Genomic DNA, 26,253 nt, shown 5'->3' on the forward strand with positions numbered 1-26,253 from the left:
GCAAACTATTTCCAGGTCAAAATGGCATTTGACTTCCAGAAGAGTCGTGAATCTCCTATGTCCGCTGCCCTTTCTTGCCGTGACAGATATCAGAATTCTGGGAGATGCTATTGAAGAAACCTTTTTGCCTCAATGTAGCGCATCCTGTAAATGGCATTGTTATGGTCAGGTGGTAAATGCAGCACGAACCAAACAGGATTTTTTAAAAATAATGTCAAGGATCTTGAGTATTGCTTGAACCGCACTCATCCAGTCAAATTGACAGTATTCCTTCATATTACTAACTTGTCTCTTGTAGATGGTGAAAAAGCTGAGACAGGTGGTGAGGTCATTGACAAGATTTCCCAGTCAAGCCTCTGCCCGGCTATTGTCACGATTACATTTATATATGGCTGGTTCAGTGAAGTTTTGGGTCAGTGGTGACTTGCAGAATAGCAGGGAACTTAATGATGATAACATCACTTAACATGAAATGCATGTGCTTAGACCCTCTTGTTGGAAATATATTTCCTAACATTAATGGCAAGCAATATCTAGATTATACATCTCCCAAGCCTAGATATTTTCCAAGTCTTTTGGCACACAGGGATGAACAGAGTTGCAAATAAGACTGAATATTGTATAATTGTAAGGATCATACTGTTACAGAATTGAGAAAGCAGCTAAGAATTGTTTCTCTCTTAGATACTGCCATGCAGTATCAAAGCTTGAGATGATTGACCTTCAAAAATCACAATGATATTTCTTTGTACCAGTTAAGCCCCCAGACAGTAGAGAAATTCTCCAGCCTAGTATAATTATGACTTCAACTTTACGAGGGGTTCTCAATGCAACCCTTGGTCAATGTCAGATATGTTCACCACACCTCCGAAATTCACAGTGGGCAAAGGCTGTAATGAAGTCTAGAGTTGAATGATGTTCAGCAAACATTAGTTGGATAATTACCTGGACAATTCTCCCCATTTTCTGACAACTGTCCCACTTCACAAAGAATGTGGGAAATTCAATTGAGTCTATTATCTGCCTACTGACAAAACTTGAATTCTGTCTACTGTCAATCACTGAAGTGATGCCGGAATCCTACTGGAACTGGTTCACTCAATGATGCAGCTGGTTCAAGTGTACAAGTCTTTAACACAATAACTATTTGTGTTCTTAACCATATTTTGATATCATGTGCAATAAATCAAACTGACTGATGACAGGCTTCGGTGATAATGAGGATCGCAGGAAGGGGATGAAAAGTTGGAAACACTTGCACTTTACACTCTCAAGCTTGGATTCACCGCAACTGAGGACAAGAATGATTCTGAAGCCCATTAGTTATTTAATTGTCATTCAAAGCTACATGCAGCAAGACTGCAGAGCTTTGATTTGATTGAGTGGTTATGGGATTAAAGTTTAACTCTGCAGTTCAGCATGTATGTAGTTCTGTGTACAACTTCACTGGGTTTGTAGGTAATTTTTAGATACACCTCATACTGCTCAAACAGGATGTGCTCATACTCAATATCTGCCTCTACATCCAGTTCTTTCTTCCTAATAAGTCCATTCTGATATCTGTCCTTGCATCAGTATAAATTGAAGGGTGCATTCACAATGCACATCAGTGTATCATATAAATTTAGAATCCACACAATTCCACTGGCTCAAAGTCCATACCTGGTTTGCATTACAAGACTTCCTGACACCAAAGTCAAGTTCGTTCAAATTCTAGTTTCAGTTGTTGCAAATACTCTTGCTCAAATTAAATCCAAGAAGCTCTTATGAATCATAAAATCCCTACAGTGCGTCAGGCCATTCGACCCATCGAGTCCACACCAACCAGCAACCCACCCAAACCCAGCTCATTAACCTACCCCTGTAACCCCTCATTTCCCTTGGCTGATCCACCTAACCTGCACATCTTTGGAATGTGAGAGGAAACCAATGCAGCTGGAGGAAACCCATGCAAACATGGGTAGAATGTGCAAACGTCACGCAGACAGATAGTCCCCCAGGGGTGGAATCAAACTCAGATCCCTGGTGCTGTGAGGCAGCAGTGCTAACCACTGAGCCACTTTCGCCCTATGCTGCTCGATTATATTCAGTTTCACCTTGCTACCATTATTCAGAACTGTCATTATTCTGCATGATTAGCAACGACAAACCCAATATCTTTTTATTATAAATTCTACCAGAAACTCCATTCTCTAGTTGCTGATTTTTCCAAATGCTTACTCAAGTCAATTATTTGGTTTGGGATATGATCCTGAGTTGAGAGGCTAAAACCTATATCACATCTACAAGCCCCAGGATTTCAAAACTTTCCTCTTCCTTTTCAAATCCCTCCAATGTCGTGACCCACTATGTTGGTGGTCTCCTCTATCAGAATACTTTTGCATACAGTCTGCACACATGCTGCCTGCTTCTTCAATTTACTGCTGGTGCTTTGTGATTCACTCACACATTAGGATCTTCTGGAAGTCCTCCCTAAACTTTGACAGTCCTCAAATTAAGAACCCCTCCCAGAATGTTCACTTTGACCACATCTTCGCATCCTCTGCTTTTCCTTCTACTTGTTCTTTGGGGTGTCTAACAATGTGATAAACTGCAATAAATATTGAATACTTTTCCTTTGAACTTTTCTTTAATCTAGTGAATACTTAACTAAGTTTTTCAATCGACACTTTAATATCACATTATAGCAAAAAGACTGCTCAAAATACCTTTCTTGTCTGGCTTCTTATCCGGTTTGTCTTTTTTTTTCTTGTTTTCACTCACTTCTGGTATCTGTTCAGTTGCAGGTGGAGTATCCAGTGCAGTTGTTGGAGACATTGATGCTGCAGAACAGGACTGAACTGAAGCTGCTGTTGGAACTGGAACTCGTTTGACTGGAATTTAAACATTTTTATGTTAGATGTTACAGAAATCAACATGAATGACACAGATATAGCATCTTTCATTTATAGATTTCATGAGTTGACAAGTTACTATGGATAACTGAAAAATCTTGAAACATTTAGTCCAAATATGATAAATGTGGTCCCATCGTAATGACATTCATCAGAAAACATGAATTTAAACCATTTTACTAACAGGAAGCATAAGATCTGTACCTCAGGCATAAGATATTATGAGCTTCAAGGATTTTACTTTCAGACTTCAGTGTTTTGGAGAGATGATGGAACAGAAAGCTACATTTACAAAATTACTTATCAAGTAAGGGCTGTAATAGAAAGCATAAGCTATCAAGCAGACACTAATAGATTAAATGAATGGGCAAAACTGTGGCAAATAAAGTACATTATAAATGGCAAAAAGTTGGAGGTTCACAAAGACACAAGTATCCTGATGTATACATCAGAATACCATGAACAGATACAGAAAATCATCAAAAGATTAAAGGAATGCTGATATTCCAATCTTCTAGATATAAAGACAAGGAAATAGAAGTCATGCTTTAGCTATACAAAGCCTTAGTTCCAAGTTTTTGAGTGGTTCTGTACAGTACACTCTATACAGTGTGCACAGATTGCATTACAAATCTCTCAACATGATACCTGGACTCCAAAGTTATATCATAAGAAGAAATCACAAAAGATAGGCTTGAAATCCTTACATTAAATGGTAACATGATCAAAGTTTTTAAAGATGTTTAGGGCAATAAATAGGTTAAAGAGAGAAATTACTTCCATTTATTGGGGAATCTTGAGAAGGATGAAGTCAAAGTACAGAACCAAGGCCAAAAATGAAATACTCCTCTAAACAAAGGGTGGCAGATGATTGTAATTCTCCTTGGTAAATGTCAATTGATGCTAGAAAAATAGCTAATTTAAAATCCGAGTGAAAATCTTAAATACTTCTAACCAACCTGCTCATATACGTTGTGGTACAATCTGAAGAAACTAGGACTTGAATGTGGGTCTTCTGCCCCAGAGATAGGGACACTACTACCACTCTACAAAAGCCCCCTATTCGGAGGTTAATTGACTTTGCTTAAACAAGATTTAAAAACATGTGGAACAATGATGGGTATACAGAAACAGCTCACAAAATGACACGAGCAGGCTCAAGCTGCTTTTGGGTTTATATGCTGATGTTTCTAATTATCCAGTTGTCCTGGGCACTATTTGTCCCTCAATCACCATCGACAAATCAGATTATCTGGCCATTATCAAGCAGCATTTGCCAGAGCTGACTATGAACAAATTGGCAAATTGGATAGGTCATGCAATCATGAAAGACATTATATAACATGTTCCTCTTTCTTTATCATTGAGATTTGTGTTAAAGCAGAAGTAGGAACCTTTAGCAACAATGTCGACAAGACGTTAGAGGAGGAGGATTCAGGAGGTTAATGAGGCTAATGACCAGTAGCTGCTGGATGAGCAGGAAGACAATTGATGCTTTTCAACTGTCACGGTTAGTCGCTTTCCTTCAGTTGTTTTGAGTAAAATATAGTGGGATTGAATTGTTTTAGTCTAAATCAAACTTGCACGTATTTTATGAAAGACATCAATGCAACAAGCATGATTAAATCAAGATGGTATTCCAGATCTAAAAGAATGAATGAGTTATAAAACATTTCTTGCCAGCTGAGATAAATCAGTTTTTTCACAAACGGATAAAAGCCCAGGAGAGTGGAAATATTATTTTACAATTATCTCCAATGATCATCATTAGTTGTCTGGGTAACTGTATGATATATTGCAAGACATCCTGAGGAGACAAAAGAATCAAGTGATGTGAAACAGATGCATTGCACAAATTATGATGGAACATAAGGAAAGGGTCTGGGAGATGAACTTGATTACAAGAAGGATCAGAAGATCAGAAAACTAATTAATAGATTACTAAAAGTCATCCAAGACAGCAGTTGACTCAGCAGGAGAGCTGGCCTCATCCACTGAACAACTGGCCAGAGAACTTTAGTTATAACAAACTAAAAAGCGCATTTGGAAGATCAAAGACAATGCTGTCTTCAAATTTAACACCATTGTCAGTGGAGGCTCGGAATCAAGTTGATAGGTTCAAACCCCACTCCAGAGATTTGATGATATAATCTAAGTTGACATTTCAGAATAGTAGAGGGTATGGAACACCGTTGGAAGTACAGATTTACAACTGAATCATTAAATTTAACCCTCATCTGTCTAATCAGATGAATGTAAAAGATTCACGTGCAGCATTCAGAGTTCTTCCAGCATTCTGATCAGCAATCATCTCGAATTGAATATGAAAACACATTGGTTGGGGTCCTGCTATGCATAATTTGGTTGTTGTGTTTCCCAGTGTAAAATCAAAGACTACACTGAAAAAAAACTTCATTGGTTATTAAGTGTTTTGGGTTATCTTAAAAGACATTATAATTTTTTTTTCTCAATTTTGGTTTCAGTAAGCAAGATCAAAAATTAGTTACAATAAATGTGCTCCTCTATTAACAGTTTAGACATTTTGTAGTCCAGAAACTGCAATCAAGCCAATGATTACATGAAACAAGGATGCTTGAGTGAGAAGCAGGTGTAGCATTTAAGAACTTAATTAATTTGTTGATGCTTTTCTGAATACAAAAAGTTGATTAAGAAAATAAAACTACCTGTTATAATTTGAATCAAAATAAGAGAGATCATGAAATTTTTTTGCGAAGTTTGATAAGAATGTAATTATATCTTCAGTGATTAACATTTAATTCATTAGCAAATGATAAACAAAAAGAACCCTCTTTCATTTAAACATTAATTATTTGGCTTGAATGTCCAACACTTTGAATTTGCCACTAATCAAGCTATAAAGCTCAAGCTTCAAGTAAAAGTTTCAGAGAAATTAAGTAATTTAAACACCAAGCTAAGGATAGCAAACACCAGCATTAAGGACAATTTGAGAAATGGGGGTGACACTGGCTAAGTAAAAATTTATGGATTTTAGAAAACAGCAACAGAAATTAAGACAAACAACAAGAGCATTTTTCAAGATCAAGAGTTGGGAAAAAATTTTAAAAAAAGAGAAAAAAAATTACTCATTAAAGATCTGCAATTTGCTAAAAAAAAATTAAAAAGGACTTCAGTTCCATGCTTATAAAAGAACACAGTAAACATGCCATGACAAAACTGGCACAAGCTGGTTAACCTTTAGGATATATAACTTTCAGCATACAGCATGGCTTTAAACAAGGAAACTCATAGTTTGTGCCTGTTTTGTTTCCTTTTCATTGCAGTTTCCTTTTGTTTGTTTGCAGTCAGCAGCACAGCTGTATTAGACTTTGCCCCTTTTCTTGTCCAATCCCCAGTCTCTTTGGCTGTGGGAAGGTGACTGTTGTTCCTTCTATTTTCCCTATCTCACCCTGTCACAGCTTCCTTTTTGTCCTTATCAAAATGCTACTTAGCTTAAAGGAATTTAACAGAATTAATAAAATGGATACTGAGGCTATGAGAAATTAACAACTTAAATGAAATAGCAAAAATCAGTATTTTGCTTTTCTCTTGAAGCAAGTTTCTGATAAGCCCAAAAATACAAAAATTTAAGTCAACATTTCTATAATTTACATCATGGCATTTCTTTCATGTCCAGTTAAGTCTGAGTGAGGGATAAAGCCAACAGTACTTTCGCTATAACTTGAATCTTATTCATTGGTAAAGACTCATTCAGAATGGACAAGTTTTGAACAAACAGCTCTGAAGAATCTGATTATTGCAGTCTCTTGCAAACCAACCTGCTCTGAAATAGAAATACTATTTACATAGGAACATCTGTAAAAAGGACAGGAAAACATCACCTTCTGATTAAAGGTTGCAATCTCAAATATTAATTCTGCTTCTCTGTCCACAGATGCTGCCAGGTCTGTTTGGTATTTTCAGCCCATTGCTTTCATTAAAGATCAGTTTGCTCATTCAGCTTGTCACGTTTTGCAAGGCTGTAACTTCTCTCATCATGCTATCTCACATAACCATCACATCTCCTGGGAAAAGCCACAAGCAAAGGCCAAAATAGTAAACACGCTTTAGGAAATTTCTCTCCAAAGGCAATCAAGTAAGCTCCAGGTGATCATGGTGATTTTGCAAACAAAATATAAACAGGACATATTATTCATTAAGTATCAGTTAACCAAAGTGGATTTTCATCATTCAGTTATCATTCAAGTGCATGTACTGCTTATATTTATAATAACTTCCTTAGTGGTATAAAGGCCTACCTCCATTACGGATTTCTGCTTCAATGAGATTTTGTTTTAAATCCTCGATTTCCTTCTTCAACTTTGCATTTTCAACCCGAAGTCTCTTTTCTTCTCTTTGGGAAGCCTGCAGGACTGAATTAACAGAGGCACAAAATTTTAAATGAGACATGTTTGATATGTGCAAACCATTAATACCAATGTAACCTTTCAGAAAAAGTTTCAATCCATTTCAGAAATCAGCAGACAATTCACACAAGATAACTTCTGAATGTAAAGTACGCACACAAATGTATGATAACTGGATTTTTCAAGAACATATGTCCATTAAATGTAGACTGAAGAGATGCAAACTAATTCCACATATGCAACAGTCAAGGTAACACAGATAGTTATCCAAGTGCCAAAGGGGAAGGCAATGTCTAATATACTTCATCATAAAAGCACAGGAACAAGAGAAGGCCATGCAGCCTGCTCTGCCTTGAAATCATGGCTTACTGAACACTTCAATGCCTTTATCCATCCCATCCCCATAACTCTTTATGCCGTTTATAATCAAACTCTATTTTAAATGTATTCAAAAATTGAGCTCTCACAGTGCTGTGGGGAAGAGAATCAGAATGGTTCACAATCTTTGGAGTGAAAAATATTCTCCTCATTTAGGTCCTAAATGGCATCTCTCTTGTTTTTAAATTATGTGCCCCTGGTTCTACGTTTCCCTACCAGGGGAAATATCTTGCCAGCATCTATTCTGTGTATCCCGTTTAAGTGTTTTGTAAGTTTCATTCAGACAATCTCTCATTCTTCAAAATTCAAAAGAATTCGGGCCCAGTATGCCCAATCTCTTTCACAATACAGTCCCACCATCCCAGAAACAATCTTTGTTGCACCCCTCAATGGCAATAATACCTTACCTGAGGTAAAAAGACCAAAAGTACAGAGCACTCCAGGTGCAGTTTATCCTAGCTCCTATGCAACTATCAGAAGACTTCACTACTCCTGCACTCAAATCTTATAATAAAAGTTGACATTCCATTTGCCTTCCTAATAGCTTGCTACAGCGACATGTTAGCCTTCACCGACTTATTGAAAAGGACCCTCAAGTTTCTTTACATATCTACAATTTCCAATATCTCATTCAAGGAATACTCTGCACATCTGTTCTTCCTACCAAAGTGAATAACCTCACATTTTTCTACATTAGATTGTATGTTCTTCTCCAATCAGTAATCTTGTCAAAATCCTCCAGAAAAGGTTTATTTCTTCCTCACAATATAAATTTCTGCTTAACTTTACATCATCGGCAAATTTGAAAATATTGCATTTGGTCCCCATATCCAAATCATTGATATTTATTGTGAACAGTTGGAGCAGTACCCCACCCAACGTAGTCTGCCAATGAGAATCTCCCATTTATTCCATTTCTTAGTTTTCTGCGTGCTAGCCAATGACAGTACATTACTCCGTGCTAGCCAATGACAGTACATTACTCCTCTACCATGTACTTTAAAGTTTGCTGGCAAACTTCCTGTGGGGAACATTTCAAGAGCCATGTGAAAATCCAAATATACTACATCCTTCAACCCCCCCCTTTATCAATTTTATAAGCATCCTCCTCAAAAAAAACTCCAACAACGTTGTCAAACACTCTTTTCCATCATTTTTGTCCAAGTGTCCATTTATCAGAACCTTTATGGTAGATTCTAGCATTGTCCCTACAACTGATGCAAGGTTGTTTTTCTATGTTGGCAGTCCCCTGTATTCTTCCTTGCTCCTTTGATAAATGTTGACAATATTTGTGTGTTTCTAATCTGCTGGAAACATTTCAAAATCAAAGGAATTTTTGGAAGATGACTCCAATGCCTTTATTACAGTCAGTTATCATCTTCAACTTCTGGGAGGTGGACCATCAGGTCCTGGGGACTTTACAACTTTCAATCCCAATAGTTTCTTCAGTCCATCTTTTTATAATTTCTGTGTTTTCCTCATCCTCCCCAGTCACTTGAATCTCTAATTCTGGAAAACATCTTCTATTATCCACAGGAAAAACAGACACAAAGTAATCCATCGCTTCTCTTCCATTTCTCTATTCCCCATTATAAACTCTCCTAACTCATCTCTCCTTTTAATGTAACTGTAGGAGCTTTTACAAGGGCAGCACAGTGGCTCAATGGTTAGCACTGCTGCCTCACAGCACCAGGGACCCAGGTTCAAATGCAGCCTCGGGTGAATGTGTGGAGTTTGAACATTTTCCCCATGTGAGTGTCCTCCAGGTGCTCCAGTTTCCTCCCACAATCCAAAGATGTGCAGGTTAGGTAAATTGGCCATGGGCTAAATAGTCCATAATGCTTAGGGATGTGTAGGTTAGATGCATTAGTCAGGGTTAAACGTAGAGGAATGGGTTCGGGTGGGATACTGCTTGGAGGATCGGTGCTCGCCTGTTGGGCCGAAGGGCCTGTTTCCACAGTGTAAGGATTCTAGATTCTAGTCTTTTTTCTTAATGATTGTGGTCAACTGCATACATTCCATTCTTCATTTCCCTATCAGTTTCTTAGTTCTCATTTGCTGTATTATGGAAACTTTCCAATCCTCTGATTTATTATTAGCAGCTATTATGTAAACCTTTCCCTTTAATCTTATAAAGTACTTAACTTCCTTTGTCACTATGGCTTGCTGACCTTTTAGTATTTTTACACCTTAAAGGAGTGAGCAATTGGCTTTCTTCGAAGCCTGCTTATTGCCTAGGTAAACTTATGCCTTTTAATGTATTTTCCCAAACAAGCTTAGCCAATTTGTGCCTCATGCTTTCATAATTTCACATTCAAAACTAACACCCTTGCTATAGATTGAGCTACCTTAGTTTCAGGTATAATGTAAAATTCTATCATATTGTGGGCACTCACCCCTAAGGATCCTTTCACAACAATATTAACCGACCCATTTTCTATTACATAATACTAAATCCAAAATAGACTATCCTCTAGTTGGCTCCACAACATGCTGCTCTAGAAAACCATGGCTAAAGCACTGCAGTAACTCAACCTCCACAGGTTTAGTGCTCAATTGCTTTACCCAGCCTATTTGCAGATTGCACATGCTACAAACGTCGCTCATGTCCTGAGTTCTGCCATACCCTGCACCAGCATTACTACTTGGTGGCCTGTAAGTAACTGTAACCACTATCTGCTGCCCCTTGCTGTTTCTTAGTTTCATCCAAAAAGAATCCACACATTGTTTGTCAGATCAGAGATCCCCCCCTTCCTAACGTACTGCTATTATCCCTTATTATCAGTGCAACCCTACTTCCTTTGACATTTTGTCTGTCCTTCCTAAACATTGAATAGCCTTACCTATTCAGTTCCTAGTTCTGATCACTTCGCAGTCAATTATCATTGTCATTTACCTTTATGTTTGCCTTTAGATCATCTACCCGATTGCATGCATTAACCTTGTCTTTGACATAATTTTGCATTTGAGGAAAAATCTATGATCGACTTTTGTTTCTTGTGTCTTCTAGTTGCCCTTGCAAATTTTCTATTTCCTGTTACCTGCTTAACTCCTTTGCAATTTCAGTTACTCCTCAGGCTCCCATCACCCTGACTATTCAGTTCATCTTATTGACAGAATATGATGGTGCTAAAAAATCTCTCATGTTTTATTTCACAGTTCAGCGCATGCAATTTCTGCCTTCCCAAAAGTAGCAATCTTTTATGCTCCTATGAATGTATTTTTCAATTAACTTAAACAAGGATAAATTGTTCCAATTTTCGAGAATTGAATGCAAAGCTGAAGCTCATTGATGTAATAGGATCAATTTGTTAGCTTTTATGAATATTCAGAACATTCTGTAATGGCATTCCATATACATCCAGGCATAAAGCATACTTTTCACTGCATTGATTTTTTATTTTGAGTGATCTGGTCACCAGTGTGATTTTATGACAATCTTAGCTGGCTTAAAGATGCTAGCCTGCACAGTCATGAAATGCAATAGACAGGCATTAATCGGTAGATTCAAACCTAGTGACTTTAGAAACAAATGTAAATGAGTTGCTAGGGTCTAAAATGGACCCAGGACTGAGAAAGGAAATGGCAATAATTTCCAAGAATATTGCTGCTGCTTCACTCAAGAACAAGATCATTGCCAATACATTTCAGGCAATTGCTGACAAGTTTTGTCTCACAATCTCTCGTGACACTTGTTGACATTCAATGGAACACCCATCATTGAATTAATCCCACTATTAACATCCTGGAATTTCCACTGTCCAGAATCTCAAATGAATAGCAATATACATACTGTAGTAAAAAATGAGGTCTGCAGATGCTGGAGATCACAGCTGCAAATGTGTTGCTTGTCAAAGCACAGCAGGCCAGGCAGCATCTCAGGAATAGAGAATTCGACGTTTCGAGCATAAGCCCTTCATCAGGATACTGTGGCTACTTGGGCAGGCCACAGGCTAGGAATACTGTATCTTGTAACTCACCTCCTGATTCCCCAGAGGCTGTCCACCAAAAGGTGACACTAGTTTAGTCTGAGAACATGGTTGGCTTGGACTAGTTGGACAAATGGCTGTTTCTATGCTGTATAACTCTAAGTCAGGATTGTGAAAAAATACTTCCCACTTGCCAGGAGGAATGCAGATCTGAAAACCTTGACACCATTCAGGTAGGGCAGCACGGTGGCACAGTGATTAGCACTGCAGCCTCACAGCACCAGGGTCCCAGGTTCGATTCCAGCCTCGGGTGACTGTGTGGAATTTGCACATTCTCCCTGTGTCTGCGTGGGTTTCCTGCGGGTGCTCCGGTTTCCTCCCACAGTCCAAAGATGTGCAGGCCAGGTTAATTGGCCATGCTAAATTGCCCATAGTGTTAGGTGCATTAGTCAGAGTGAAATGGGTCTGGGTGGGTTACTCTTCAGAGGGGCGGTATGAACTGATTGGGCCGAAGGGCCTGTTTCCACACTGTAGGGAATCTAATCTAATCATAAATAGCTCACTTGATTAGCATGACTTTGAAAAACACTGACTCCACCACCAATGCTGAGTAGCAGCAGTGCACACCATTTACAAGATACAATGCAGAAATTCACAAAGTTTCATTTCTAAACCCATGACCATTATCATCTAGAAGGTCAAGGGCAGCAAATGTACAGGAACAGCACCACCTGCAAGTTTCCCCTTCAAACCACTCACCATGCTGAGTTGGAACCGTATCATTATTCCTGAAGTGTTGCCAGGTCAAATCCCTCCCTAATGGCATTCTGGTGCAGCCATGGCAAATGGATTTCAACAGTTCAAGGAGGCAGCTTGGCACCACTTTCTAGAAACATAGGAACAGGAGTAGGCCATTCAGCCCCTCAAGCCTGCTCCACCATTCAATAAGATCACACTAATCTGTGGCCTAACTCATGTCTTGGGCCTATATTCCTTGATACCTTGTTTAATAACAATTTAAAATTTAAGAATTGAATTAGCATCAAGCACCATTTGAGGAAGATAGTTATAAGCCTCCACTATTCTAGTGTAGAAATGCTTTCTGACATCTCTCCTGAATTCCCTGGCCCTAATTTTAGACTATGCCTCTGGTTCTAGAACCTTCAATCAGTGGAAGCAGTTTATATTTGTCTACCCTGTCTCTCCCTGTTAATATCCTGAAGACCTCAATTAGATCACCCCTTAACCTTCTACATTCTAGAGAATAAAGGCCTAGTTTGTTAGTCTCTCTTAGTAACTTTTGAAGTCCAGGTATCATCCTTGTAAACCCGGAGCTGAAATGCCTCGAGGGCCAAAACATCCTTCCCAAAGAGGTGGTGCCCAGATCTGCTCTCAGTACTCAGAGTGGGGTCTAACTAGAGTTTTGTTTAAGTGCAGGCATAACAGCTACATTCCTATACTCCAGCTCTTTAGATATGAAGGTCAGCTTTCTATTAGCCTGCTTGACTATTTTCTGAACCTGTTTGTAGCATTTTAAAACAATCCCTGAACTCCTAAATCTCGTTGGACATTCAGCACATTTAATTTTGTACCTTCTAAAAACAATACCCTGATCTATCCTTTCTTGGTATAAAATGGGTAAGCTCACACTTGCTTATGTCAAAATCCATCTGCCACAAATTTGCCAATACACACAATCTATCACTATCCTGCTGTAATTTTATACTGTTGACAACACTATCTACAATGCTCCCCAATTTTGTGTTGTCAGCAAATTTGTATATTTGACTTAAGGCAATTGTCCAAGTCATTAATAAATATTGTGAATAATTGAGGCCCCAACACAGACCCCTGTTGAATACCACTGGTCATGTCCTGCCAAGCTGAGTACTTACCCATTCTTCCAAATCAACTAATTTTCTATCCATGTCAGTGTCAGTAATTTGCCTCAGTTCCATTTTAGCCAACACTGTGGGACTTTATCAAAAGCTTTCTGGAAGTCCATATACCATGGGGTGCCTTGCCAGACTACTCAGACCACTTGACACCATGGTAGCCCACAAACCCACCAATACACTAAAACAGCAGCTCATGAACTTGAAAGACCCTATACAGACAACAAGCAAAACTAATGTCATTTACAAAATGCCGTGCAAGAACAGTAACAAACGCTACATTGGACAAACAGGTAGAAAAGTAGCCACCAGGATACATGAACATCAACTAGCCACAAAACAACGTAAACCTCTTTCACTATTATCCTCACATACAGATAAGGAAGGACACCACTTCGACTGGGACAACAGCCTAGGACAAGCCAAACAGAAATACACACAAGAATTCCTAGAAATTCAACAAATACACTGACTTGGACCCCATTTACCATCACCTGAGGAAATTACATCACCATAGGAAATGACATCACCAACCCAAAGAAACCCAAACATATAAATAGAAAGCAGGATACATCAGCAATGCTTCATCCGGAGACTCATTGAAGATGTTACCTATTATGGTGATTAAACAGCTGAAAATGAACCTTCCAGCTCAGCAAACAAACCTACACCCAAAACCTTGTCTTCAAAATGAATCCAATGAGATTGTCAGACACGACCAACTTTCATGGATCCATGCTAACTCTCCCTGATCATGTCAAAATTTCCATTAATCAGTTATCCTATGATTATAAACAATTTCCAACAATTCCCCTACCACAAATGAAAATGTGTTGCTGGTTAAAGCACAGCAGGTCAGGCAGCATCCAAGGAACAGGAAATTCGACGTTTCGGGCCAGAGCCCTTCATCAGGAATGAGGAGAGTGTGCTGGGCAGGCTAAGATAAAAGGTAGGGAGGAGGGACTTGGGGGAGGGGCGATGGAGATGTGATAGGTGGAAGGAGGTCAAGGTGAGGGTGATAGGCCGGAGTGGGGTGGGGGCGGAGAGGTCAGGAAGAAGATTGCAGGTTAGGAGGGCGGTACTGAGTTCAAGGGAATCGACTGAGACAAGATGGGGGGAGGGGAAATTAGGAAACTGGAGAAATCTGAGTTCATCCCTTGTGGTTGGAGGGTTCCCAGGCGGAAGATGAGGCGCTCTTCCTCCAACCGTCGTGTTGTTATGTTCTGGTGATGGAGGAGTCCAAGGACCTGCATGTCTGCGGTGGAGTGGGAGGGGGAGTTAAAGTGTTGAGCCACGGGGTGGTTGGGTTGGTTGGTCCGGGCGTCCCAGAGGTGTTCCCTGAAGCGTTTCGCAAGTAGGCGGCCTGTCTCCCCAATATGGAGGAGGCCACATCGGGTGCAGCGGATGCAATAGATGATGTGTGTGGAGGTGCAGGTGAATTTGTGGCGGATATGGAAGGATCCCTTGGGGCCTTGGAGGGATGTGAGGGAGGAGGTGTGGGCGCAAGTTTTGCATTTCCTGCGGTTGCAGGGGAAGGTGCCGGGAGTGGAGGTTGGGTTGGTGGGGGGTGTGGACCTGAGGAGGGAGTCATAAAGGGAGTGGTCTTTGTGGAATGCTGATGGGGAGGGGAGGGAAATATATCCCTGGTGGTGGGGTCCGTTTGGAGTTGGCGGAAATGACGGCGGATGATACGCTGTATACGGATGTTGGTGGGGTGGTAGGTGAGAACCAGTGGGGTTCTGTCTTGGTGGCGGTTGGAGGGGCGGGGCTCAAGGGCGGAGGAGCGGGAAGTGGAGGAGATGCAGTGGAGGGCATCGTCGATCACGTCTGGGGGGAGTCTGCGGTCCTTGAAGAAGGAGGCCATCTGGGCTGTACGGTATTGGAACTGGTCCTCCTGGGAGCAGATGCGGCGGAGACGAAGGAATTGGGAATATGGGATGGAGTTTTTATAGGGGGCAGGGTGGGAGGAGGTGTAGTCCAGGTAGCTGTGGGAGTCAGTCGGTTTATAGTAGATGTCTGAGTCGGTCGCCCGTGATAGAAATGGAAAGGTCTAGGAAGGGGAGGGAGGAGTCAGAGACAGTCCAGGTGAATTTGAGGTCGGGATAGAAGGTGTTAGTAAAGTTGATGAACTGTTCGAGCTCCTCGTGGGAGCACAAGGCAGCGCCGATACAGTCATCGATGTAGCGGAGGAAAAGGTGGGGGGTGGTGCCAGTGTAGTTGCGTAAGATGGACTGTTCCGCATATCCTACGAAGAGACAGGCATAGCTGGGGCCCATGCGGGTGCCCATGGCAACTCCTTTAGTTTGGAGGAAGTGGGAGGATTGGAAAGAGAAGTTGTTCAGGGTGAGGACCAGTTCAGTCAGTCGAAGGAGGGTGTCAGTGGAAGGGTACTAGTTGGTCCGGCGGGAAAGGAAGAAGCGGAGGGCTTTGAGTCCTTCGTGATGGGGGATGGAGGTGTATAGGGACTGGATGTCCATCGTGAAGATAAGGCGTTGGGGACCGGGGAAGCGAAAATCATGGAGGAGGCGGAGAGCGTGGGTGGTGTCCCGAACGTAGGTGGGGAGTTCCTGGACTAAAGGGGACAGAACTGTGTCGAGGTACGCGGAGATGAGTTCGGTGTGGCAGGAGCAGGCTGAGACAATGGGTCGGCCGTGGCAGTTAGGTTTGTGGATTTTGGGTAGGAGGTAGAAACGGGCGGTGCAGGGTTGTGGGACTATGAGGTTGGAGGCGGTGGATGGGATATCCCCTGAGGTGATGAGGTTATGGATGGTCTGGGAGACGATGGTTTGGTGGTGGGAGGTGGGGTCATGGTCAAGGGGGCAATAGGAGGAGGCGTCCGCGAGCTGGCGTTTGGCCTCAGCGGTATAAAGGTCGGTGCGCCAAACTACTATTGCGCCTCCCTTGTCTGCCGGTTTGATGGTGAGTTTGGGGTTGGAGCGGAGGGAGTGGAGGGCTGCACGTCCTGAGGATAAGAGGTTGGAGTGGGTGAGAGGGGTGGACAGGTCGAGTCGGTTAATGTCGCGGCGGCAGTTGGCTATACATAGATCGAGGGTGGGTAAGAGGCCAGCACGGGGTGTCCAGGTGGATGGGGTGTGGGAGAAGGGGTCGTCAGAGGGTGGGCGGGAGTCTTGGTTGTAAAAGTAGGCACGGAGGCGAAGGCGGCGGAAGAATTGTTCAATATCTTGCCGTGTGTTGAACTCATTAATCCGAGGGTGTAGGGGAATGAAGGTGAGGCCTCTGCTGAGGACTGATCTTTCATCCTGAGAGAGGGGGAGGTCTGGAGGGATGGTGAAGATCCGGCAAGGTTGGGCGCTTGGACCTGGTGTGGGACTGGAGCTGGGAGTGGGGGCGGGGTTAGGGTCGGGGGCGGGGACAGAGATCGGTGTAGGGGCGGGGTTAGACATGGTGACGAAGCTTGGTGTGGGGGCGGGGTTAAGCGTGGGGACGGGGTCACGCGTGGTGACGAAATTCGGCGTGGGGGCAGGGTTACGCGTGGTGGCGCAGTTTGGCGTGGGGGCGGGGTTGCGCGTGGTGACGAAAGACGGCGTGGGGGCGGGGTTACGCGTGATGACAAAAGTCGGCGTGGGGGCGGAGACACCTGAGGCGTTGTGGTCGTGCAGGTTAGTGATGTCAGTGGGGCGGAAGTGGCTGCGGCGACGGCAACCAAAGGGGTGGAAATGGTTGCGGCGACGAAAGAGCCGATGTCATTCCCGGTAGCCGTGGGGGTCGCGAGTCCGTCGGTGATCTTCCTGGCGATCGTGGAAGTGGTTGTCTGTGCGGTGATCGTCGGGGCGGTTGTTTGGGCGGTGATCGCGGAGGCTGCGAGGTCATTGGGGGCGGAGGTGATGTCACGGTCGTCGGCAGCCGTTGGTGCCACGGGCGCTATAGCGGCCGCATTGTAATGGCGTCCGACAGAAGATTCTGGAACAGTTGAGGAACCACAACTGTGGGGGTAAAGTACATGAAAGTTTTCGGTACTTACTGTCTTTAATTTTTGATATGGCTAGGAAGAACTGTTTGTTTAGTGTGTGGATTCTTCTGTAGATGAAGAACAGTAGAGGTCCTTTGCAGGTCTGTGAGAGTGTTGTCCTGAGCTGGGGTAGGGCTGATTGCAGGGAATGTAGGTAGCGACGCATGGCTGCAAGGATGGAGCGGAGGATCCGGAGGGAGGTCTGTTGCTGGAGGCTTCGGATTTGTTGTAGGTACAGGTTGTCCTGGTTGGGTCCAAATTTTGTTGGTTGGAATGTAGTCCGGAGTCCGTGCGGGATCAGTTGGTTCCGTAGGCAGGTGCTGAGGAAGGAGATGTGGCTGTGGTAATGGGTCTGTTTGAGAACGTGGCTGAAGAGCTTCTGTGCAGAGGAGATGACCTGGGGGGTGCAGTGAGAGAGAGACTCACTGAAATCCTTGTAGAGGGAGGAAGAGAGCTTCTTCAAGGAAGGCATCCTTGCAAGAGGATTCGCAGTAGGTTAAAATCTTTGAGTAAAAAGTGAGGTCTGCAGATGCTGGAGATCACAGCTGAAAATGTGTTGGTGGTTAAAGCTTTAACCAGCAACACATTTTCAGCTGTGATCTCCAGCATCTGCAGACCCCTACCACAAATGTCAGGCTAACTGATCTGTAATTCCCTGGTTTCCCTCTGTCACCCCTCTTCAAAAGAAGAGTGACATGAACAAATTTTCAATCCAGAGGTATATTCCTGAATCCAGGGAACTGAGAGATTATGGTTAGGGCATCAACAGTGTGCTCTGCTACCTCCTTTAACATCCATGGTGGATCAGGTCCTGAGGACTTGTCACACTTCAGTTCCATTAATTGCCTCACTATTGATGACTTAGTTAAGCTAGTTTTACTTAGATCTTGTCCTTGATCCTCTGAATTTCTTTCTGGCTTCCAGAAAGCTATCCTCCTTTTCTACTGTGAACACTGAAGGAAAGAAATCGTCAGCATGTCTGCTATTTCTTCATGGTCACTGACAATATCCTCACTGTCAGCCTTCAGTGGACCAATAATATCCTTAACCAGCCACTTTCACTTCATGCAACTATAAAATCTCTTACTATCTTGTGTCTCTTGCCAGTTTCCTTTCATTATCATTTTTAGCCGTTCTTACAGGCTGCTTTATGGCCTTTTGTTGGTTTTTGTATTTGTCCCATTCTGTGGGATCTGTACTGTATTTTTATAAGCCCTTTCTTTTAATTTCCTGCCGTCCCTCACCTCCTTAAATATCCATGGGTTTTTTTTCGCAAGATGGTGCTTTTCCTTCTCATGGATACAAACTCCTTAGGAAAATCATTGAATGTTTCTTTGAATAACCTCCACTGTTCCTCAGCTGTTTCACTTATTAGCAGAGTTTCCCAATTTACTAATAGACAGTTTCTGCCTCATCCTATTAAAGCCTGCCTTACTTAAATCCGAAATTCCAGTGTCCAATCTCTGCTCAGGATGGAAGCCGCAGGGTTCAGTGCTGGGACTACAACTTTTCAAATTATAAACTAATGATTGAGATGAAGGAACTGAGGGCATTCTGGCTACATTTGCAGTCAACACAAAGGTAGAAAGAGGGACAGGTAGCATTGAGGGGACAGGGACACTGCAGAAGGATTTGGACAGCTTAGGAGAGTGGGCAAAGAAGTGGCAGGTAATGTACAACATGGGAAAGTGTAAGGTTATGAACTTTGATAGGAAGAATAAAAGCATGGACTATTTTCTAAATAGGGAGAAAATTCAGAAGGCTGAAGTGAAAAGAGACTTGGGAATTCTAGTCCAGGATACTCTCAAGGTAAACTTGCAGGTTTAATCAGTAGTTATGATGGCATTTATTTTGAGAGGACTTGAATATAAAAGCAGGGATGTACTTCTGAGGCTGCAAAGCTCTGGTCAGACCACAGTTGGAGTATTGTGTGCAATTTTCAAGCCCCATGCCTCAGGAAGAATATATACTGGCCCTGGAGCGTGTTCAGAGGTGGTTCACAAGAATGGTTCCAGGAGTGAAAGGCTTAACATGGGAGGAATGTTTGAGGATTCTGGGTCTGTACTTAATGGAGTTTAGAAGGATGAGGAGGGGGGATCTAATTGAAACATACAGAATGCTGAATGGCCTGTACAGAGTGGATGCTGGGAAGATGTTTCCATTGGTAGGTGAAACTAGGACCGAAGGGCATAGCCTTAGAATAAAGGAAAGACCTTTTAGAATGGAGAGGAGAAACTTCTTCAGCCAGAAAGGGGTGAATCTATGGAATTCACTGCCCCAGAAGGCTGCATAGGCCAGGTCACTGAGTGTATTTAAGACTGAGATAGATAGGTTCTTCACTGTCAAGGTTATGGCGAGAAAGCGGGAGAATGGGATTGAGGAATTTATCAATCATGATTGAATGATCGAGCAGACTCGATGGCCTGAATGGCCTAATTTCTGCACCTAAGTCTTATGGTCTTATCTCTTACAAACACTACATGGAATACGATCATGTCATGATCACTATTTTACAAATGCTCACAAACAGCGAGGTCACTAATTAAATCAGGCTCACTACTAGATCCAATATTATGTGTTTCCTTGCCATATACAAGACATTTTGCCATAGAAAACTATTCTGTGCATCTCTCTCTCTCTCTCTCAGCCTGTCAAGATTAAAATCCCCCATTATTACCACTCTGCCTTGCTAAAGAGTCGTCTAATTTCAGCATTTATACATCCAAGCCACTACCAAGTGATACCAACAGTGATTTTAGTTCCTATATGGTTCCTCAATTCCAGCCATCGGTCTCCATTGGTGCTCTGCCCTCATTTCATCTTCCTGCAACATGGAAGTGATTCTATTTCTAATCAGTAATGTTACTCCATCCTCACCTATAAACCTTATAGCCTGGTAGTTTAGTTCACAGTTCTGACCACCCTGCAGCCATATTCATCCTATTAAACTGTCTCCTCACATGCTGACCTGCTTCCCCAGTTCCTACCCACCCCGCTATATTAGGAAAACCCTCTCACATTCTCAAAAACAATTAGGGATGAGCAACAATAGCTGGCTCAGCCTAAGAAGGCCACATCTCCTGACGAAGTAAAAAAAAATCATTTTCCATGCAAGGAAAACAACATTAGTCTAGAACAAAGACAGCAAATCTTCCCAACAGAAGAACGTTCCAAGGCACTCTATATAGATCTCTCTTTGGCCTCTACTTTTGACAAGTAACAGACTTGTTCAAGTAAGCTTTTTGAATTTTGCTTATTCTGATTCTCAAGAGATACAGTAACCAATCTTGCTTGTCATTATGTTTGTCTGCAAACTGATGTATGCTGTCAATAGCTGGGTTGCTATATATTTAAACATAGGAATGCACAAGCATAATGGACCAATGAACCACCATGGTATTTAACAAATTTTGCTGTTAATTATAAGAAGCTGATTGTGAATGGTATGAATGATTCACCTTATCCGTTTGTATTGCCAAAATGCTCAGTAGATAAAATGTCACAGCTTAACTGAGCATGTAATCACTGCAATTTTTAAAGAAACAATTAAGGTTAAATCAACCATTTTGATGAGACTTACAGATATTAAATATATTATTTACTGCTTTTGGCCAAAGAGATTCAATATTGTAGCCAAAATATGTTTTGGTTGGAGATATTGTTGAAAAACATACATCAGAAGGAAACAGAGAAACTTCAATGTTCTTTGAACATATCAATTAACTTAAAATCTTGGGTTATTTTACAAGTTCATTAGATTACATCAGTTGAAAACAAGCATCCAATAATTTACCATAACAAAAAAGTATCCTCTGTCCTGAAAGTAGAATCAATTTGCCTAACAACAAGTATTGATGAGTATACAAGCCAAGTTGACATAAAAGTGCATTTTAAATCACAATTTGAACAAATGTTTCTGTATACATTCATTAATTGAATAATCTTAGACACACTACTGACATCTTAATTCCACTCAATCAACTCAGTAGTGACAAAAAATACATTATAGAAACTTGATGTAGGGTCATTTGCCCAATATAAATTTAGAGTCGACAAGATTGTGTTCTTATCTGTTGCTCTGATGCATTGTCCTCAATGTAGAATCAGGAAGCAATTCTGCTTCCCATTTCTTTTTCCAACATCTTATGTTTCTACTTATTTCTAACATGAACCCACATTACAAAACAATAATGAAACTGTTTGTTTGGAAGTTAGTCTTTTATATGTATTTCCTTTGTTTTATCTTTATGAACACACATTTTTCATTATTTTAATATGAATGATCTTGTAGTTTTAAGTGAATAATTCTCTCAGTTGCAAGTTATATGCAGACAATATGCAGTCTCAATGTCAGTCATCTATTTTAAGGAGAGGTCGAATTGCATGTTCAAGCAATCTTAGTGTCCCAACCTCTTGGTCAAAGGTCTGGGTTCAAGTCCCACCTATTCCACAGTTGTATCATAGCATGTTTGAACAGGCTGCGATGCATCATTAGATGAAGTGGAAGGGATGGAACTAGACTCACGGAGGTTTACAGCAAAAAGAAAGGTCCTTCAGCTCTATAAATCTGCGTTGGTCAAAAACCACCACCTAAGTATATAATCCCATTCCCCAGCAGTTGGCCTTTATCCTCACATGCTTTGGCATTGCAAATGCGCACATAAATACTTTTAAATCTTGAGGGTTTCTGTCACTATCATTCTTACAGACAGTAAATTCCAATTTCCCACCACCATCTGGATCAGAAAAGATTTTCTTCACATCCCTCTAAACTTCCTGTTCCTTACATTAAACCTGTGCCCCTGGTCATTGATTCCTCTACCAGAGGGAAAAGTCTTTTCCTGTCAACCCTTTGTCCCCTATAATTTTATACATCTCAATCATGTCCCATCCTGCTTCCCCCCTCCCTGTCTCCTCTGTTCCAAGGCAAACAACCCTTTTTTTACAATCTCTTCATAACTAAAATTCTCCAGTCTCATAAATCTCCTCCGCACCCTCTCCAGTACAATCACATCCCTTCTACAGTGTGGATTCCAGTGCAGAAAACAACCCTCTAGTTGCAGCCTAACTGGAAATGAAAAGAGCAAAACACTAAGGTCATGTTTTACTCCTAGTTTTAAAATGAGGTACCTATAAATACAACTTCCTGTGTGTGCTAGGAACAAAATCCCCCAGAAAAAAGCAATGACAAAAACAGGGATAATGCTATGCTTACAAAGATGAATGAAGGGAGGAAAGTGTAGGAGGGGGAGAGCCAGAAGAAACCTGACTTCCTAAAGATAAAGGCTCCCAAATACTAATGTTTCCACTAAACTGTGAAAACATGCAGCAATCTGGAAGTTTTTATACAGGCCATATAAATTGACCCTTTGATTACATTTGCACACATTTGCAGCATACAAAAGATTTTCAAGATAACCCAACACTTAAAATAAAATCATTTGTGCATCCCAAAACAAAAAATAAGAGTTGCTACACTCCAGCTCTTACAAATCAACTACCCTTTGTTTAACACTGATTCAGAGAGGTGAAGAACAATCCAACTTTTGTATCTTGATTTTAAAAGGAACTGTCACCAAATTCAGACTGACACTGGTGACAGCAGATCTAGATCACTGATCCTAACATTTTGCCAATGATACCCAAGTAATCCTATGTTTGTTATTTCAATTATGCAGAGCATGTTCGTTCCTCCCAGTGAGACAAACTTTGTCTATGACTTCAAGCCTCCATCCCCACTGACGTTATATTTTTAAAGTTATTTTTCCAATACAGATAGAGAGAAATGGTAACTTTATGTTCCATTTGGCATTCCAAATACTCATGATTTGCTTGCAAGATAAATTATTTTCTGGCTATAGGTTCATTGGTTTCAGTTAGATTATGGCCTTTTCTCTGTGACTACAGGTTAGGGTGATGGATCACTTTGAATATGTTCACTTTGCCAAGGTAACCTTCAAGCCAAAACACCAATTTAGGACACATACCTCTCAAAGTCTGTTAGATTATTCTTACACACTACCACAAAACTAAACAGTCACTACACTATACATAAAGTTTGCAATGCCGTTGTCATCCAAATTGCATGAGTTTAAGAAAATGGGAAAAGTGGTTTTATTTGAATCAACAATTGTATAACATCTCGACACAGTGATAAATCCATTCCTGCCTCCTAGAAAAAATTATAACTGACATTCCTTAGATTGACCTAATAAGAAAAACTCAAGCACACAAGAATGACATCAGTGCCAATTAGTTATAGGCAACCTTGCACTGTGGTCTCTCACAACTAGAAACTAGATGATGACTGCCAAAAGTCTGTTTCACTCAGGAGTATTAATCATTTCAGTCTTACATCATTCTTGGCTAGACTTGTAGTTGGGACTTAAAATTGACCAGATCCCTACTGAATGCACGTTAATAACAAATTAATACCCTACCTAAGGTCAAAATGTAAAGAATTTTTTTTCTTCTTTCTGTTTTCTTTCCTTATGGTTGTAAACTGATAGCAACATTTTTTTTCTAGTAGACAGTTCTACAGATAGCAACGATCTGACATCAAAGACAGCAAGACAGCCGACATGTGGAACTGTAGGAGATGGGGGAGATATTAAACAAGTATGCTGCATCAGTGTTTACTGTGGAGAAAGATATAGAAGCTAGGCAACTTGAAGAAATGAATAGCAACATCTTGAAAAATGTCCATATTACAGAGGTGGAGGTGCTATACATCTTAAAACATAAAGGTGCATAAATCCCCGGACCTAATCAAGTGTACCCTAGGACTCTGGGAAGTTAGGGAAATGATTGCTGGCCCCTTGCTGAGATATTTGAATCATCGATTATCACAGGTGAGGTGCCAGAAGACTGGAGGTTGGCTAATGTAGTGCCACTATTTAAGAAAGATGGTAAGGAAAAGCCAGGGAACTATGGACTGGTGAGGCTGACATCAGCAGTGGGCTAGTTGTTGCAGTGAATCCTAAGGAACAAGATTCACATGTATTTGTAAATGAAAGGACTCATTAGGGATAGTCAATATGGTTTTATTGTGTGTGGGAAATTGTGTCTCACTAAGTTGATTAAGATTTTTGAAGAAGTAACAAAGAGGGCTGATGAAGGTAGAATGATGGATGTGATCTATTAGGCTTTCAGCAAGGTGTTCAACAAGATTCCTCATGGTAGACTGGTTAGTAAGGTTAGGTCACATGGAATACAGGGAGAACTAGCAATTTGGATATAGAATTGGCTCAAAGATAGGAGACAGGGTGGTGGTGGTGGATTCCTTTTCAGACTGGAGGTCTGTGACCAGCGGTTTGTCACAAAGATCGGTGCTGGGTCCACTACGTTTTGTCATTTATGTAAATGATCTGGATGTGAACATAGGAAGTATTGTTAATAAGTTTGCAGATGACACCAAAATTGGTGGTGTAGTGGACAGCAAAGAAGGTTAGCTCAGAGTACAATGGAACCTTGATCCGATTGGCCAAGAAGTGGCAGATGAAGTTTAATTTAGATAAATGTGCAGTGCTGCATTTTGAAAAGGCAGATCAGGGCAAGACTTATACACTGAATGGTAATGTCCTGGGGAGTGTTGTTGACCTTGGAGTGATGGTTCATAGTTCCTTGAAAGTAGAATTGCAGGTAGACAAGATAGTGAAAAAGGCATTTGGTATGCTTGCCGTTACTTTCAGTGTATTGAGTACAGGAGCCTTGAGGTCATGTTGAGGCTATACAGGACGTTGGTTAGGAATACTGTATTCAATTTGATCTCCCTGCTATAGGAAGGATGTTGTGAAACTTGAAAGGGTTCAGAAAAGATTTGCAAGGATGTTGCCAGAGTTAGAAGATTTGAGCTATAGGGAGAGGCTGAATAGGCTGGAGCTGTTTTTCCTGGAGCATCGGAGGCTGAGGGGTGACCTTATTGAGGTTTGTAAAAATCATGACGGGCACGGATAGGGTAATAGGCAAGGTCTTTTTCCCCAGAGTAGAGGGGTCCAGAACTAGAGGACATAGGTTTAAAGTCAGAAGGGAAAAATTTAAAAGGCACCAAAGGGGCACCATTTTCACGCAGAGGGTGGAGCATGCCAGAGGAATTGGTGGAGGCTCGTACAATTACAACATTTAAAAGGCAGCTGGATGAGTACATGAATAAGAAGGATTTAGAGGGGTATACGCCAGATGCTGACAAACAGGACTAGATTAATTTAGGATGTCTGGTCGACATGGACAAGTTGAAATGAAGGGTTTGTTTCCATGCTGTGTAACTCTTTGACTCTATGTTAACCAAAACATAATTTTTATGCATAACGGTGGAGAACATTGACTAAAAAAAACAGGAAACATGGATGGCTGAGCTTGCACTCACCTGATGTACACTAAAACACACAGTATTGCAAAGCACTTAGGAAGGGGAAACCCTGGTCATATTTCACCTTCTTGGTCTGCTATTTAGCCCCGAGCTGAGTTTGTAATCCAACCCATACATTGCCATCACCAAGACTGCGGAATTCCAGCACTGCAACATCACCCAACTACACCCCTCTTCAATTCATCTGAAGGCATCATCAATGCCTTCGCTGAGCCTAAGCTGGATTATGCTAACCTTCTCCTGTCCAGTCTCCAACCAACACTCACAGGCAACTTATGTTCACCTCATTTCATAATTTGCCGCAGGTTCTGATCCCTGTCAGCTCAAATATTCACCAATCTACGGTGATTTCCAGTAAAGCAGCAACTTCAAATTTTAAGGATTTTCAAATTCTCCTTTGTCTGCCTTTACTTTTCTCAACAAACTTTCCCTGG

At 41.4% G+C, this 26,253-nt stretch overlaps 1 protein-coding gene across 4 annotated transcripts in view; it reads right to left on the reverse strand.

Moving 5' to 3' along the window:
- aimp1a (aminoacyl tRNA synthetase complex interacting multifunctional protein 1a) overlaps nucleotides 1–26,253 on the reverse strand; it is a 65,768-nt gene that overhangs the window by 16,642 nt on the left and 22,873 nt on the right. For all 4 annotated transcript variants that reach the window (XM_060851481.1, XM_060851477.1, XM_060851478.1 and 1 more), the window contains exons 3-4: nucleotides 7,172–7,285; nucleotides 2,709–2,873 (exon numbers count right to left, since the gene is read on the reverse strand). In XM_060851481.1, the coding sequence (XP_060707464.1) occupies nucleotides 2,709–2,873; nucleotides 7,172–7,285 (279 nt within the window). The remainder of the gene's footprint in view (nucleotides 1–2,708; nucleotides 2,874–7,171; nucleotides 7,286–26,253) is intronic.

This window comes from Hemiscyllium ocellatum, chromosome 36 (genome assembly GCF_020745735.1).
Source record: "Hemiscyllium ocellatum isolate sHemOce1 chromosome 36, sHemOce1.pat.X.cur, whole genome shotgun sequence".
In the NCBI taxonomy this organism is placed as follows: Eukaryota; Metazoa; Chordata; class Chondrichthyes; order Orectolobiformes; family Hemiscylliidae; genus Hemiscyllium; species Hemiscyllium ocellatum.